Consider the following 16,439-nt stretch of genomic DNA (forward strand, 5'->3'; position numbering starts at 1 on the left):
AAAAACACGCTAATTAATGAATCACATTTCCCCTCATACAGAAACTATGCTGTATAGACTGAAACAAAACCATATGTTGCATGAGCAAATGCAGTATCTAACTAAAAACTATTGTTATTAATTAGATGTGTGTGAGTTCGATTTCCCAAGGCAACAATAAAATTCAACCGAACGTGTTAAAATTTGTAAAAGTGTTAAAACTAAGTAATATATATATATATATATATATATAATGAATGTTATGGCAGTTTCACATATGGAATTCGGTTGAAGAGAGTTGGCATTTCAACTCAATTGTCAGCTATGCTTTTATCTTTCGGTTGCGCGATCTTTTGTTAATACCGCACCAATCATATGCACGTTTTAATAACCTGCCTTTGCTGTCTGTTTCGCGTTAGAATTAAAGGGAGAAAAGTCACAAAAGAGAAAAATGTTCCTGGTCCGGGAATTCCCTTATTCAGGTAATATTCACTAATTTCCTGTTATCAGTCTGTGGTGTGCCATTATCGGTAAGTGGTGATATTATTTGACCTATTCTACGTTAAAAAATTTAGCCCTGAGATGGAGAAGTGGCTGATAAAAAATAAAAATAAAAATTCCCGCGAACAATCAGAAGAAGCAGAAATAGACTCAAAAAAAAAAAAAAAAAAAAAGACAATATTTCATATTTTACCAGAACAGCCCGCATCGTCTTCAGAACCAAACGGTAAGAGGCAAAAAATAATACATGCATTTGATTTTTGCAATATTCGCTGTGTATGTTTTGTATTGAATATAAATACAATAAATATTATAATAATATATCTCTCTATTACGATTTTTTTTTCGAGGGGGGGCCGTGAAATATTTTAATTTTTGTAAAGGTTACCCTGACAGAAGTTTGGGAAGCACTGTTCTAGAGCAGCGCTTCCCAAACTGTGGGCCGCGGCCCCCTTGGGGGCCAGGTTTTGTTGAGGGGGGGCCGTGAAATAATGAAAACAAATTTAAAATGTTTTAAGACTAAGTATATTTTTTTTATTTTAAAAAACGTATTTAACTTTTATTATTTCTTTTTTATTATTTTTTATATTTTAATGGAAAAATTCACACATTAGTGTTGGTTCACAAACTTTGCTTCCTGCGTATTTTGGCGCTTAACGAATATTAGTAAATATTGCTTATTCATATGTTTCATTTCAAAGCAGTGGTTAATTGTATTTACTTCGAATGTTCTCCAGGGAAGTTCCAAATCTTTCTGTCCCTTTCATAACACATTCGTAATCAGGGACTGTTGATATTGACTTTATATACATATCAAAACTTGTTTTATATTATCACTGTCATCCGAGCTAGTTTTCTGTTACCAATAAAAGTTTCACATATACTTCACACATGAAAAAAAGCTTAAAAAGTTCATGTGGTGAGATAGTAACTCACTTGCAGTGGTAAACAACACGCCCTCCCTAAGAGCCACTATACTGCAGAGGCAATAAAAATAAGTACTTTTATTATGCCAGTGAATAAGGTATGAGGAGTCTGTGTAATATATTTCTGAACAAATAGTGCAATTAGAGACAACTGGGATAAAAACACACTAATTAATGAATCACATGTCCCCTCATACAGAAACTATGCTGTATAGACTGAAACAAAACCATATATTGCATGGGCAAACACAGTATCTAACTAAAAACTATTGTTATTAATTAGATGTATGTGAGTTAGATTTCCCAAGGCAGCAATAAAATTCAACCGAACGTGTTAAAATTCGTAAAAGTGTTAAAACTAAGTAATATATATATATATATATATATATATATATATATATATATATAAAATGAATGTTATGGCAGTTTCACATATGGAATTCGGTTGAAGAGAGTTAGCATTTCAACTCAATTGTCAGCTATGCTTTTATCTTTCGGTTGCGCGATCTTTTGTTAATACCGCACCCATCATATGCACGTTTTAATAAACAGACTGCCTTTGCCGTCTGTTTCGTGTTAGGCTTAATTACCGTAAAAGGAGAAAAGTCACAAAAGTGAAAAATGTTCCTGGTCCGGGGATTCCCTTATTCAGGTAATATTCACTAATTTCATGTTATCATTCTGTGGTGTGCCAGTATCGGTAAGTGGTGATATTATTTGATCTATTCTACGTTAAAAAATTTAACCCTGAGGTGGATAAGTGGTTGATAAAAAATAAAATAAAAAAATCCCGCAAACAATCAGAAGAAGCAGAAACAGACAAAAAAAAAAAAAAAAAAAGGAGAGTATTTCATATTTTACCAGAACAGACCGTATCGTCTTCAGAACCAAATGGTAAGAGGCAAAAAATGTAATATATGCATTTGATTTTTGCAATATTTGCTGTTATGTTTTGTATTGAATATAAATACAATAAATATTATAATAATATATCTCTATTAATTTTTTTTCGAGGGGGGCCGTGAAATATTTTAATTTTTGCAAAGGGGGCCCTGACATCCAGAAGTTTGGGAAGCACTGCTCTAGGGGAGTGTATAGGACAAATTATTTCCCAAATTTCACTAAAATATAATAATGTAGGCACAGCTAAAGTATTGTACATTTTCAAGCATGTTTCATTTCTTTTTGTATTGAATACATATTTGGATTGAATGTTCTATTTATCAGGCCTATAATCTGTAAAAATTCTGAAGTTTTTAATTTTGTCTTTTTCTCTTTCTTATGATATTTTACATCCACAATAATTGCAAGTATTTGTTATATTATTTTATTATTAAATTTGCCCACAAAATGCCATTGTTATAGCTTTATCTATTTAAATTTTTATTTTTATCTATGTTTAAATTATATATTGATCTTTGTAAATTGTCTTCCTTATCTGATATTATTACTTTTGCAAATAATAGCATATTTATTTTGTTATTCTGGGAAATTTCTTTACCAGGATTGTTTAAGATGTTCCAATGTATTAATATTTCATTAATATAAATATTAAAAAGTGTTGGAGACAGAGGACATCCCTGTTTTACTCCTTGGTTTATAGATTGTTTTTCAGACATTTTTTCACGTATTTCTATTTTTATTTCATTATCTCTGTATATATTTAATATGGCATGTAGCAAAATATTAGGTATATTTATTCTTTGTAATATATCAAACAGTATATATCTTTTTACTTTGTCAAATGCTTTTTCATAATATATAAACAAAAGATAAGTTTCTAAATTAAACTCTCTTCTTTTCTCCAAGTAGTTTTAAACAAAAAAACTGCATCCATTGTAGAGTGTCCTTTATTAAATGTATTTTGACATTCTAATAACATTTTTTCACTATATATATTTTCAATTATCTATTAAGTGTTTTACTATATATTTTGTCACATGTATTCAATAAAAAACTAATACCTCTGTAATTAACAGGTTTTGTTTTATCCTCCTTTTAAATATAGGTATTACTATACTTGTATTCTGTTCTATTTGTATTTGTCAATTTGTAGATGATTATTATTATTACATGACACCTCCAGGAAGTCAAAAGACTCATCGGGGGAGGGCATCTACTCTATAATTCTCTGTCTCCACCAACTGCAACTACCATCATCTACACCAGGAGTCGGCAACCTGTGGCTCTGCAGCTGCATCTTGAATGAATAATTGCGGCTCTTTTCGTTATTAAACAATATTTTTGAATAATGCAAAATTAATATTATTTATTAAATTAGAAACTAAAAACCCTAAATTTAGCATTTGCAATAAATTAAGGACATTTTACATTAAGTCAAGGATATTTTACAATCGAAAATAGTATATGCGATGCTGAAAAAATGAATACTTTCGTGTTTGAACTCTTCAAAATCATACGCGATAATCCTTCTTTACATTCTATTTACATTTTAAAAAAATTCTACTTTATGGTGGATATGACTTCCCATTTAAACGCACTAAATAAGAAACTACAGGGAAAGGGAAATACAGCAGTTTTGCTTTTAGAAGAAGTGATTTTGTTTGAACAAAAATTATATTTGTTTGCGACAGACTTAGAGAAAGGCACATTATTACATTTTCCTACGTTGAAGAAATATTTATAATATCAACAATAACAAGCTGATAATAATTCCATAAATTTAACCTCTTTCAAAGAAATTGTAGTAAATATGTGATCTGCATTTAATGGGAGATTTGAGGAATTTAGAAAGAACAAAGCAACTATGTCATTTTTATTGCGACACTTGAAATTAATCCTGCCGAATTAAATTTTTCACCTTCTGCTGGAATTGATAAGGCTGCATTTCAACTTCAGTTAGAGGACCTGAAAAACCCAGGATTTGTGGAATTCAAAATTTAGAAATCTTAAAGCTGACCTGGAGGAGTTGGAAAGACAAAAATCTACCTTTGCAATACAAAAAAATGGTCTGAAATAGAAGATCTTAAAAATCAAGATCAGATTGTATTTGACACGTTGAATTGTTTACCGGACACTTACATTTGGTGATTTCAAACATACGCATTTGGGCTTCTATCAATTTTCGGATCGACATATTTCTGTGAGCAAATATTTTCTAATATGAATTTTATTAAAAGTAAGTTGAGAAACCTACTAAACAACGTGAGTCTTTCGTCATGTTTGAAAATGAAAATTACGCCGTATTCCCTACATATTGATCCCAAGAAGTTCAACAGCAAAAGTCGCATAAGAAGATATTTTAAATTAAAAAAAATAAAAATAAAGAAATAGGTATCTTATTGGATTTTATACACATTTTTTTAATATTTAAAAATATCATATAATTTCATGTGACATGCCACCCCTGTGTTTTACAAGTATGATAACGTGTTACTGTATATAAGAAAAAAAAAAAAAAAAAAACTGAATAAATAATTTAATTATAATATTTTTCAGTGTAGTTTCTAAATTTAAAGCAGTGATGATCAATTAAATAGTAAATCAAATACTCGGTTCGATCTGCATAAAGAATATTTTATTTTTCTTTGATAAGAAAGTATTAATTTATTTTCCATTATTTAGCTATATTTTAATTTTTTAACCTGCACAAATAAATCCACATGTAAAAATCAACATTCATAAAATAGATTTTTAATTAAATATATTAATTCTGCCATACAAAACGAACACCGTGGACCGCACAAAAAACCTGAGAGGGCTGCAATCAACCAAATTTTTTTTTAACAGATATAATTTTAAAAGTGGCTCTTTAATCCAAAAAGGTTGTCAACCCCTGATCTACACCAATGCCATCTACAGCAAATTTATACAGTTCACAGGTTATCCCATTGTTTCCTGATTTACTTTTTTTTTTTTTTTTTACTTAGGTTGTCTTTAATTCTTTAATTGTTATTATATCATTCAAAGCATTTTGTAAGTTTTTGGTGTAATTTTTTTTTTGATGTTGGTATTATCTGTCCAAAGATCTGTAAAGTAATCCAAGAATTCTTTTAAAATTTATTTTGCAATTTATATTTGCAATTTCTTTTATATCTGCATTCATGTGTTTGAGTATTTTATATAAATTTTGTATATATAATTTTCTAGATATGATACAGATTTTTCCCAGCTTTCTCTGTCTCTTTCTGGTTTCTCTTTTGGCTGTTACTTATATTTTTTATATTCAATTTCATCTTCTTGATTTTTGCTTTAACCATCTTTTAAAGGCCTGCTTTTTTATTTTCAGTTGTTTTTATTTCATTGTTCAATATATGTGATTTTTTTATTTTATTTTATTTCATTTTTGATATTTCAGGTGTGGTCTTGTATTTTTGTCCTCCACTTTTTAGTTTACCCTTATTCATCATCATTAATTTCCAAAATTTAGGAATATTATGGCCTATTCTGGTCTCAGAAGCTAATCACTCAGTTTGTTTAATGGATATCTTGGTCTCCTATGTGCAACTAGCTTATATTGAAGTACTTGTTTGGGAAATCTTTTTATTTGCATTATTTTTAAAAACTAGAGACCTTGGAGGCCTTTAGACCTTTAATGAATGTGTAGAATTGGCTGGATCTTTTGACACCATGCATAATTCTCAGTTTCTCATTATGTTAATTAGGCATCTGCCTGGACATTAAACCATTGAGGATGAGCAGGCAGTTTGAGACTTAGATGACTACACTGTATTTTGTATTGGCTTAACCTATACAGAAATTAGATGATATAATATTATTAGATGTCACCTGGATGGCACATTGCCCATTTAAACAAGGCACTGTTTATCTTGGTTTTTCTATGAAACAAGAAGGAACATTGAAAATTCAGCTACTGGGTGAAGTTGATTCAACTGGACTGCTTCATTCTCTTGCACATTCTGGACCGTATAAAGTTCTTTGTGGCTGCAGTTTAGCCTGCTCTACAAGTCTGTCTGCTTCAGACAGACTTGTAGAGCAGTTAACATCTGTTTTGAACACAAAAATTACATCTACGATCATTTGTATGGTCTGGGTTGATATACACCATGCTTTTGGATGCTCCTTCATATAGGATTACGAGGGTTGTTTGAAAAGTTTGATGATTTCCAATAGAGTGACACAGTTCATTCATTCATGCTAGTGTTGGCATATATCATCTTTTTCATGACTCCTGGCAAAATTTTAGCCATGTGTGACCCATATTTCTCGTTTGGTAAATGTTTAAAATGACCATGTTCATATTTTTCATAAAAATGGATAAAAACGAGTTTCGTGCAGTGATAAAACACTTTTATTTGAAGAAGTGGACATCCATGCAGATCAAAGCTGAGTTAGATGCAGTTCATGAGGACTGCACCAGCATTAAAGACTATTTATTTTTGGATAAATTAGTTTAAACATGGTCATAAGTCCATCGAAGATGAAGAACACTCCAGACACCCGACTGAGGTCACGACGAAGGAAATGATCGACAAAATCCATGATATCGTTATGGAAAACAGCTGAGTAAAAGTGCGTGAGATTGCTTTGATTGTAGACATCTCAACTGAACAGGTGTATAATATCATTCATGAAAAATTGCACATGAAAAAGCTGTGTGCACAATGGGTGCCACGATTGTTGACTGTCGATCAAAAACCCATGCAAAAAAGACATTTCAATGTAGTGTTTGGCGATGTTTTTTCTCAATTTGCAAGATTTTTTGCATAGATTTGTGACTGTAGACGAAACTTGAATCTACCACTACAACCTGAGTTCAACAGCAGTCAAAACGGTGAAAGAGCACTGAAAAAAGCAAAGACCGTTTTGTCAGCTGGGTAGGTGATGGCCACTGTTTTTTTGGGGTTTCACAAGGAATTATAGACTATTTGTAAAAGAGTAAGACAATAATAGGAGTCTATTATGCGACGTTGTTGGGCCGTTTAAAAGAAGAACTGAAGAAAAAATGGCCAAAATTGGCGCACAAACAAGTGCTCTTTCATCAAGACAATGCACCGCCCACACATCGGCCATCGCAATGGCAAAATTGCATGAATTGAGGTTCAAATTGGTTCCACATCCACCATATTCTGCAGACTTGGCCCATTGTGACTTCTTGTTCCCAAACTTAAATATTGGGCTTGGTGGGAAAAAATTTTCTTTGAAAATGAGGATGTCATCAAGGTTGTCAATGACTATTTTGCAAAATTTGACAAATCTTACTTTTTAGATGGGATGAAAAAATTGGAAACTCGCTGGACCAAATGTGTAGACTCGATGCAGACTATGTTGAGAAATAAAGGTGATTTTTTCCAAAAAAAAATGTGTTTAACTTATTTTTTTACTAAACTTTTCAAACAACCCTCATATCAGGAAATTGATGATCATGATGACAAATAATGATCTGTATCTATTTCTAGCTGTCTCCAGATCTCTCCTGAATATTAATATAATTAGTATATCTGCTCAAGCATTGAGTATTATATTTAATGATAGTGTAATCAGTTGTTTTTTTGTTTTGTTTTTTTGTATCCTGGAAGGATTTATTATATATCTGAATTATTATTTGGATATCTTTTTATTAGGAATCAGAAGATGCATCCTTATATAGGGAAGATACTTTAAGTAGTGGCAGCTCTGTATGGTCCCATAGTTCCTCTTGGGATCATCATCCTGGTTACAGAGAAGAAGAAATCGAAGGCACAGATGGAGAGAATGTACACCATGCATTAACTCAGGTTTCACTGATAAATAATGAACTTACCAAATATGAAGATACTGTGGGATCCATTTCTCTAAATCAGAATTTAGAGTCTAAGTCTTTGGCAAAGAGTGATGTATCTGAAAAATGCTTTGTGCCATCAGCCATACAACATTCTTTTAACCATCTTGTATTCAGAGAAAATGCAGATAAATCTCATTTTGGAATACAAAATACCACTGAATTTCATTCGCCATTTTCTGCCCAAACTCCTCTTCCAAAATTCCATCCTTCAAGTTATAAAGGTTCTAATATAAATGAAATGCCTAATACATTAGCCAAACCAGTTAGAAGCTCTCATGCAAATTTTAGTCATATCCAAGTGCCTGTCTCATCAAAAAGGGACAGAGATAAATTAGGAGCTTGGAATTATCGCGTATCTAATGCAACAAATGAATCTTCTATTCCTGATCAAAATACAATTATATCATCTTTACCAATTTCATCAGGTAATGTCATGTCACATACCACTTTTGATGAAGGAGCACTGAGGCACCAGACATCTATTAAGAATAGTTGCCTCATTAATAAGTGTACGTCTTCAACACAACAGAGAAGAGAGCCAATGGGAAGTGAAAACACAGATACGTTGTCAGTGACACAAGTAGACCTGGCTTGCGCTGGAAAATCACAAGAACTCAGAAGTGTTAATGGTAAGAGATTACAAATTAGGAGGTCCAACAGTGACACTGAATTAGTTAAGTGTATAGACCAAACCAGCAGCAGTATGTTCACACAAGAACTAGATTCAGTTTCTTCTTCAGGAAATATTAGTAATCCAAACAAGGTAATTGAACATGAAGATTCATTCAGTTATGCTGAAAGTTTATCCATACTAAAAGAACAAAATGCAAAAAGTGTAAAACCAGACTTGACTCTGAAAGGCTCACAGTTCAGAAATTCTTCTACTGACAAAATTTCTGAAATTCAAACGAAAAAATTATATTTACCTGTAAACCATGATCAGATAGATACAATCAATGGTAACTCTGTAGTACAGTGGGCTGAATTTGCCTTTGGCATATCATCAGATATTAGAAAAGATCTGCTAAGCACTCAACAGATTTCTTCAGATAGGCATCATTCAAACAGATCATCTTTAGTGGACCAGTCAGGTGAAATGGCTGAATGTAGTGATGCCTACAAACTACCCAAACTTACAACTCCTGAATATATATCTAATGTACAAGATCCAAATCACACTAGTGATTTAGATCTTGTACAAGATCTAAATCACACTAGTGATAAACAACAAAGGGAAGGAATTAAAAATTCACCTCAAGTAATTGAAAAATGTTCTGCTCATGATTCAGATATTGGTTTTGGTAAGTTATTTAAGGAACATTCATCCATGAATTATGGCATTGTAGACAAAAGCAGGTATACTGGTATGTCATCTGGATTTAATGGCTCTGATATATATAGCAGAACTTTTTTTATGGACTTGAATAAGTGGACTGACTATGCAAGTGAAGCAAATCTTAATGTTGACTTTTTGGAATCACATAATACTATAAATACATTATCTGAACAGACAGGTGTGATTAATAAACTTAAAGATATGTCTGATGATAAAGGAAGGTTATCTGAAATTAAAGAAGCTGAAAATGAAGAAGCAAATAACGTACATCATCTTGAAAAACAAGCTGAAGAATTTGTTTCTAAAATCCATTCAAAAGATGAAGAATCTGGAATTGAAGGTTCCACAAATAATAACTTTCACTTTATTAGACCACCATTAGTTGGACAGTCTGAAGAACCAGGTTCAAGTTCTGTTGCAGTGAATATGGGCCTTTATGCAACCAAACAGAGAGGCTCAGATAATGAAATTAATTCTAACGATTCAGTTTTAAGTAGTAGTGCATCACTTGAAAGCAGAGATTCACTGTCATATAGAGTTGAAGCACTTTTGGGAGAAAAGGTAAAGCTGCCCAAAGCATCCCTGATGTTTAAAACTAGAAATTATGATCAGAAAAAGACAACTTCTATTCCTCATAAATCCATTATAGAAGATTCATGTTGTAAAGAAAAGAAATTAGTTTTAGACAGCAGTATTAATGAAGAACAGTTTAAAAATGTTAATTTTAGTTCTGAATCTGCTCATTTAGAACAGGACAGTGATCATGAAGCAGTGAGAAGTATATCTGAAATAACACTTTCAGCTGAGTCTATTGCAACTGTAGTGCCTTGTATAGAAAAAAGAGATGTGACAGAACTAGAAAATAATCCTTTTGACTCTGATAAGGAAAGTGTAAAAGAGACTTCAAGAAACAAGCATTTAGGAAACATATGTTCGCAGATGGAACTTAAAAATAATACTAAAGTATTTCAAGAAGAAAATCTGCATCCTTCACAGTTTTTATTTCCCACTGGCTCACTTGTTCATGCACAAAAGCAAAGAAGTATGCTCAAAGCAGGTCAGAAATATGTATTTGGTCATCCATGTTACACAGATTCTACACAAGCAGATTTTGATGAATCTGGACGTTCTGAATATCTGAGTGATGTTAGAACTCCAACCTCTGTATCTAGTTTGGCTTCCAGCAAAAGATTAGAATGGGATAATGGTGCAGATATTGGATATGAAGCAGTTAGAGATGCCCTTACCAATTTGGAAGGAATTAATGCCAATTTTGCATTATTTTTAAGGAGTGAACCAGAAGGAATATCAGTATTTACTAAAGACATATCAGTTGGAAGAGGACATAGAAGAAGACCAAATAATAGCGCAAACAAGCAACATGTAAATAATGGAGAAACTGTTCAGAAAAAATGCATGAGTTCTGTGTCTGAAGAATCAAGCAGTGATAAAACCCACTCTGATACAAGTTTTTCTGGGTCTCATAAAAATCAGAAATTTGATTATACATCATTTAAAGATGTTAAAACAGAAATGAGAAATTCTTACCAAAATGAAGAATTTTTACAATCGCAGACTTCACAGACTGCTAGCTATCCAGAAGTAACAGAAAGTGCAGTCCAGACTGATCCTTTTTACTCAACTAGAGATGTTAAGCTTCAAGCTCATTTACCTCTTAAATATACTGGCAGCCCATGCTCATCCCTTGCAAGTACATCTTCAGGGAATACAGTGAAAGTGGTAGATATGAATGAAACATTAAAAGAAAATGAAGTATGTCATCCAACAAATAACTCTTTCAGAGATTCAACTAGTTATATAAAAGAAAAGGAAAGGTTCCAGAACTTTTTTAGTGTAAAGCCAATATCAGAATTGTCAATGGCTGTTAATGTATCTACCACTAATTCAGCAGGAGATAAACAAAATGTACAACAACCTGCCATTGACTCAGGAAGTAATCTTGATACTTCAGAACAGCTAGGTCCACAAGACTCTTCAAACGGTAACATCATTTATACTTCCTATCAAACTACTTTTCCTCATATAAGTTATTTAACACAAAAACCTGTTATCCAGAACAATGAAGAATATCAGTCTCTAGATCCGGTAAATACAAAATATAAGAGACAATTCTTAAAAGACTCAGTCTCCACAGAAACATCATATATGGAGAATTCATTAGCTAGAGAAAATAGCATAAGCTTTGATACCAATCAGCATGTTTTTACACAATCTGAATTTTCTGATAGTTCCAGAATGGAAACAGAAAGTGGGCATGCTGATTATTATAAGCAGAATGTAAAGGGACTAGCACAGGATGGCTTATTTATCAATTCCAGAAAGCAAACTCTGAATCTCATTTCAAATGTGCAAATTCCTGAGAGGTTGTCATATTCACAACTGCCTCCCAACATAGTTTTTTTAGATGGTAATCAGACTTTTAATAGAACACATTCACCAGATAGCCCAACAGAAAATATGCATTTTTTTGGTAAAACAACAATTGAAAGAAAAATTTCAGAAGAACAGGTGGAAGGGCCTAAGATTAGATGGTATCCAGTGATAGAGAGAGAAAACTCACAAGATATTAAGCATGCAGCCACACAAACTTCAGTATCATTTCTTGCCCAGCACAAAGCCGATAATAATACTGAGAATGATTATCCATTTAGCCTTTCTGAAGACAGGCCTGCTAGTGCAATTTCATTAGATGGCAGTAATTTAGAGGTCTTGCCTGCTGCTGTAAACTATCAAGAAGAGGCAGAATGTAGAGATGATATAGGTTTTAATAACATATCTACATCTCAGAGTGTAAATGTCAGTGAAATGTATGCTAATTTACCAATATCACAATATGATATACCCGAATATGTTTCTTATTTATTAGGAGATAGATCATATACTACAAGTAAGCTTTCAAAAATTTCAATGCGACATGAAATGAGAGACTCAGGACAGCAGAATGCTACAGAACTTGACAAAATAGAATCATCACAGATAAAAATTAGAACCAAATTGCATTCTTCTGAAGGGGAATACTTTTCTGAAGTTTATAACACTGAACTAAGGGAAGATACACCAGTATCGTCTCAAAGTTCCAAAAGCTATCCATACAGTTATTCTGATCAAAATGGTTCCGCAGTGAGTTATTTTGAGCAAACATCAACTAATTCTACAAATAATAAACAGCACTACATTTCTTCTGTCTCTGCAGTAAGAGATGTTTCTGTTGAAAATGTGAACAAAAATTCTATTCCTGTTTCCTATGAATCAAAAATATTACCATATGCCAAAACATCGAAAGGATCATCAAAGACACAGATTTCATTTTCAGAAATAGAAAATTGGGAATCTCATCCACATGGATCATCAGAAACCTCAGCTTCTCAATCCAGTTTAACACCTGGTTCTGTAATTGCTACTTATAATTCTTTGCAAATTATACCTAAAGGTTTATTTCTTACTTCAGTTAATAATTTACCATCAGAAGAAACAGTTAAAGGATCACATTCTGAAAGTATCTATACAGACAGCAGATCTTGTTCATTATCACAAAGCAATGATGATGATTATCATAATGCACTTGTTTCACCTGATATGGTTTCTCCACAGAACATATGCATTTTAACTGAGAGACACCCCATATCAGAACATACCACCAGTTTATCTACATTTAATAATAACAATAAAAGTGATGATATTTTGAGGAACCCTAATTTGACAGTCTCTGTTTTTGTTGGTAGCCCAACAGCTACTCCACGGTAAGAGAATTTTTTTTTGTGTGTGTGTGTTTTGTGAATGCAGTAATACCTCACTACATGCTGTGATATATATTACTCTTGAAAAATGGAACTTATTGTAAGAATAGTTTTCTCATGAAAAATATTGTTCTTTGTGAATATCAAAATTCAGGCAAAAATGTATGTTTCACACTGAACTGGAATACACTTCAGCATAGGTCTAGTTCAGTTTGAGAATTGGATAAAAAAAAAAATCCATCTTCTGTTAGATGAAAAGCTGGCATTATGAAAGGCAAGGTTCATTGTTAAAAACAGATAACTGTGCTTCATTCTTAGCTATTTTAGTGAGAAATATTAATTTTTAAGTATTAACTTTCAGTAGAATCATGTTATTAAGGGTATTCCTTTCAAAGATACAGAAGGTCTTCTGTAAATCTGAACACGGATTCTAGTTTAGTTTAATCATGCAATTTTTGTAAGAATGTGTTGCGTGCTGAGCATTTCACAAAATGTCATGCGTGAGGTATTACCAAGTTGAATAGGAACATTTAAAATATAATATTTTTAGAATGATAATATATAGCAAAGCAAGTGAGAATAAAAATTAGTAGTCTGTATAAACTTAGGAAGTAACTAAACTAAACAGTATTTAGTGATTCTTAAATTTCAATTTCCAATTTCATTAGCAATACATAACTTTTACTATTGTAATTTTGGTAGAATAATCTTATTATTTATTTATTAATTATTATTGTATTGTAATCTTATACATGAGAGGTTGTTCAACTCCCATTGTGGATGGGCAGAAAGGTAAAGAGAAAGAAGAACCTTGTTAACATTGGATTTGAAGACCTGCAGATTGTACTTTGAAATACATGGGAGGGAAGATTGTTCCAAATGACAGCAGCAGAAAGAATGTATGTTTAAGAGGAAGAAAAATTTGTTCTTTAGTTTTGAGTTGAACTGAAGGAGTGATGAATAGCAGCTGCCTGTGTTTTAACAGATTTAGGAGACAGTGGAAAAATTCTGGGATATTCCTGTATAGAGGGGTTATTGTCCATGTTATCATTTATTTATTAATTTATATGTCATATTGGTACAAAGCAGGGTTAATTAAAATTAAAAACAATCTTAGAGAATGGAAAGCAAACCATTACACAAAGTAAGTCATCATTTGTATCATAAATTTATGTCCAAATTCATCAGCCTCTCAGCTTCCTTTGTTCATAAGCTAAGTAGGTCTGATTGGCTGTCAGGAAAGGCTTAAAAGCTGCATTCATATGATGTGTGGGTCATTGTTTGAATTGATGCTCCACAGTTGCAAGCTGGAGTTGAATTGATGTCCTAGGAGTGCAGGCAAGAATGGGAATCCAAGAATGACTACATACTTTACAAATGTGATGAGTATCCTCCCATGTTTTTAATGTGTTTTAATGTCACTCATATATATGAATAATTTAGTACAAGTAGTCATTGACTTATGACCATGTTAGGTTCCGACCGACCAGTCATAAAGTGATCTGGACGTAAGTCGGACCAGTTTAGGTAAATCAGACACTCTGTACAACACAATTGGTTTACTATTTACAAAAATAAAAAATATTATGAAAAAGATATCAAATACTGTATAAAATCAAAAAAGTATTTTACCTTAAAGAAAACATATGTAAAAAATAGATAAGAAATATTTTACTGACCACTCGTGCTGGGCTGCAGGTCATCAGTGCTGCCATTTGATGTAGTGGGAGTTGTTTTTCTCATAAACATGTTGATTTTTGTCTAAATTGTTTGTTTTCTTTTCTGCTCATAAATTTCACGGTATGGCTGAAAATCATTTTATACAATTCATTCAATCCCTGCAAATCGCTTGATGTTAACCTTCAGATAACCCTCTGGTGGTGAATTTTCTTTCTGGTTCTTCCTCATCTTCATTTTTCTCTTCTTCTATCCTTTCTTCTTCAGCCATTCTTTCTTCTTCCAGAGCGATAAGTTCTTCATTCGTAAGTTCTCCAGAGTCTTGCTCTAGCAGCTCCTCAACATCTTCCACTTCAATGTCTAAAGAAAGTCCATTTGCCAATGTTACAATATTTTCCGTAACCATTTCAAGTTCATGTTCACTATCAAATTCACCATTAACAAAATGCTGGACACGGTTTTTCCAGATTCCATTCATGCATTTCTTTGTCACAGCCTTCCATGCGGCCGCAATATTTTTGATGCATTTATAAATATCGTACAGTTTCCAAAACTCTCGCAAAGAGAGTTCTGGGTCGGCGTCTGTTGTGGCTATAGCTTGGGCGAAAGTGGTTTGAAGGTAGTGCGCCTTAAATGTGGCAATTGCCCCTTGGCCCATAGGCTGAATGAGTGGAGTTGTATTTGGCAACAAATAAAAAACTTTTACATCTGGATGGAGGTGGTCTAGGTGAGGTGGATGGCCAGGTGCATTATCTAAGATTAATACAATTTTGAAAGGAATTTCTTTCTCGAAGCAATCTTCACGAACTTGAGGTACAAAACAATTTAGAAACCAATCTTCAAACAATGTTTGAGTCATCCAAGCTTTTCGGTTTGAACAGAAATATACAGGCAGAGTGTGCTTGTTTACATTCTTGAATGCACAGAGATTTTCAAAATGATAAATTAAAAAAAGGCTTCAGTTTAAAACCTGCGATGTTCCTGCCAAGGAGCAAAGTCAGCCTATCTTTAAGTACCTTAAAACAAGGCATGCTTTTGGCTTCTTGGTGAATGTAAGTGCATTCTGGCATCCTTTTCCACAACAATCCAATCTCATCCACATTGAAAAGCTGCTCTGGTTGATACCCTTCTTCCGTAATTATTTCATCCAGACTTTTAATAAACTGTTGAGCTCCTTCCACATCTGCACTTGCTGATTCTCCAGTGATTCGAACCCTATAAAGGTTGAATCTTCTTTTGAATCTTTTGAATGATCCTGTACTTGCTATAAATGTCTGTGTAATCTTTTCTGCTGTGTTCCTTCAGCATCTGAAAGAGACTTCTAGCCTTCGACTGCACTGTAAGAAGGCTTAAGGGTGTTCGCTTCTGTATTTGATCTTCCATCCAAAGAAACAATAATTTTTCCATTTCATGGGTGGGCTCTGTACATTGTTTCGTTATCACTGTTGCTCGCATAGGTGCCGAACCTTTAACAACTTTACGAATCCTTTCTTTGTATTTCAAAATCGCCGACACTG

The 16,439-nt window shown here is 32.8% G+C and overlaps 1 protein-coding gene across 1 annotated transcript in view; it reads left to right on the forward strand.

The window, feature by feature from the left end:
- The window catches only part of LOC150106426 (uncharacterized), a 91,655-nt gene that overhangs the window by 26,638 nt on the left and 48,578 nt on the right, over positions 1 to 16,439 (forward strand). Inside the window, exons 3-4 of the mRNA XM_090392995.1 lie at positions 7,952 to 9,708; positions 9,859 to 13,248. Of these exons, the coding sequence (XP_090249121.1) occupies positions 7,952 to 9,708; positions 9,859 to 13,248 (5,147 nt within the window). The remainder of the gene's footprint in view (positions 1 to 7,951; positions 9,709 to 9,858; positions 13,249 to 16,439) is intronic.

Source organism: Typopeltis vanoorti, chromosome 5 (assembly GCF_054136105.1).
Source record: "Typopeltis vanoorti isolate ZY-2024b chromosome 5, IOZ_Tvanoo_1.0, whole genome shotgun sequence".
Taxonomy (NCBI): domain Eukaryota; kingdom Metazoa; phylum Arthropoda; class Arachnida; order Uropygi; family Thelyphonidae; genus Typopeltis; species Typopeltis vanoorti.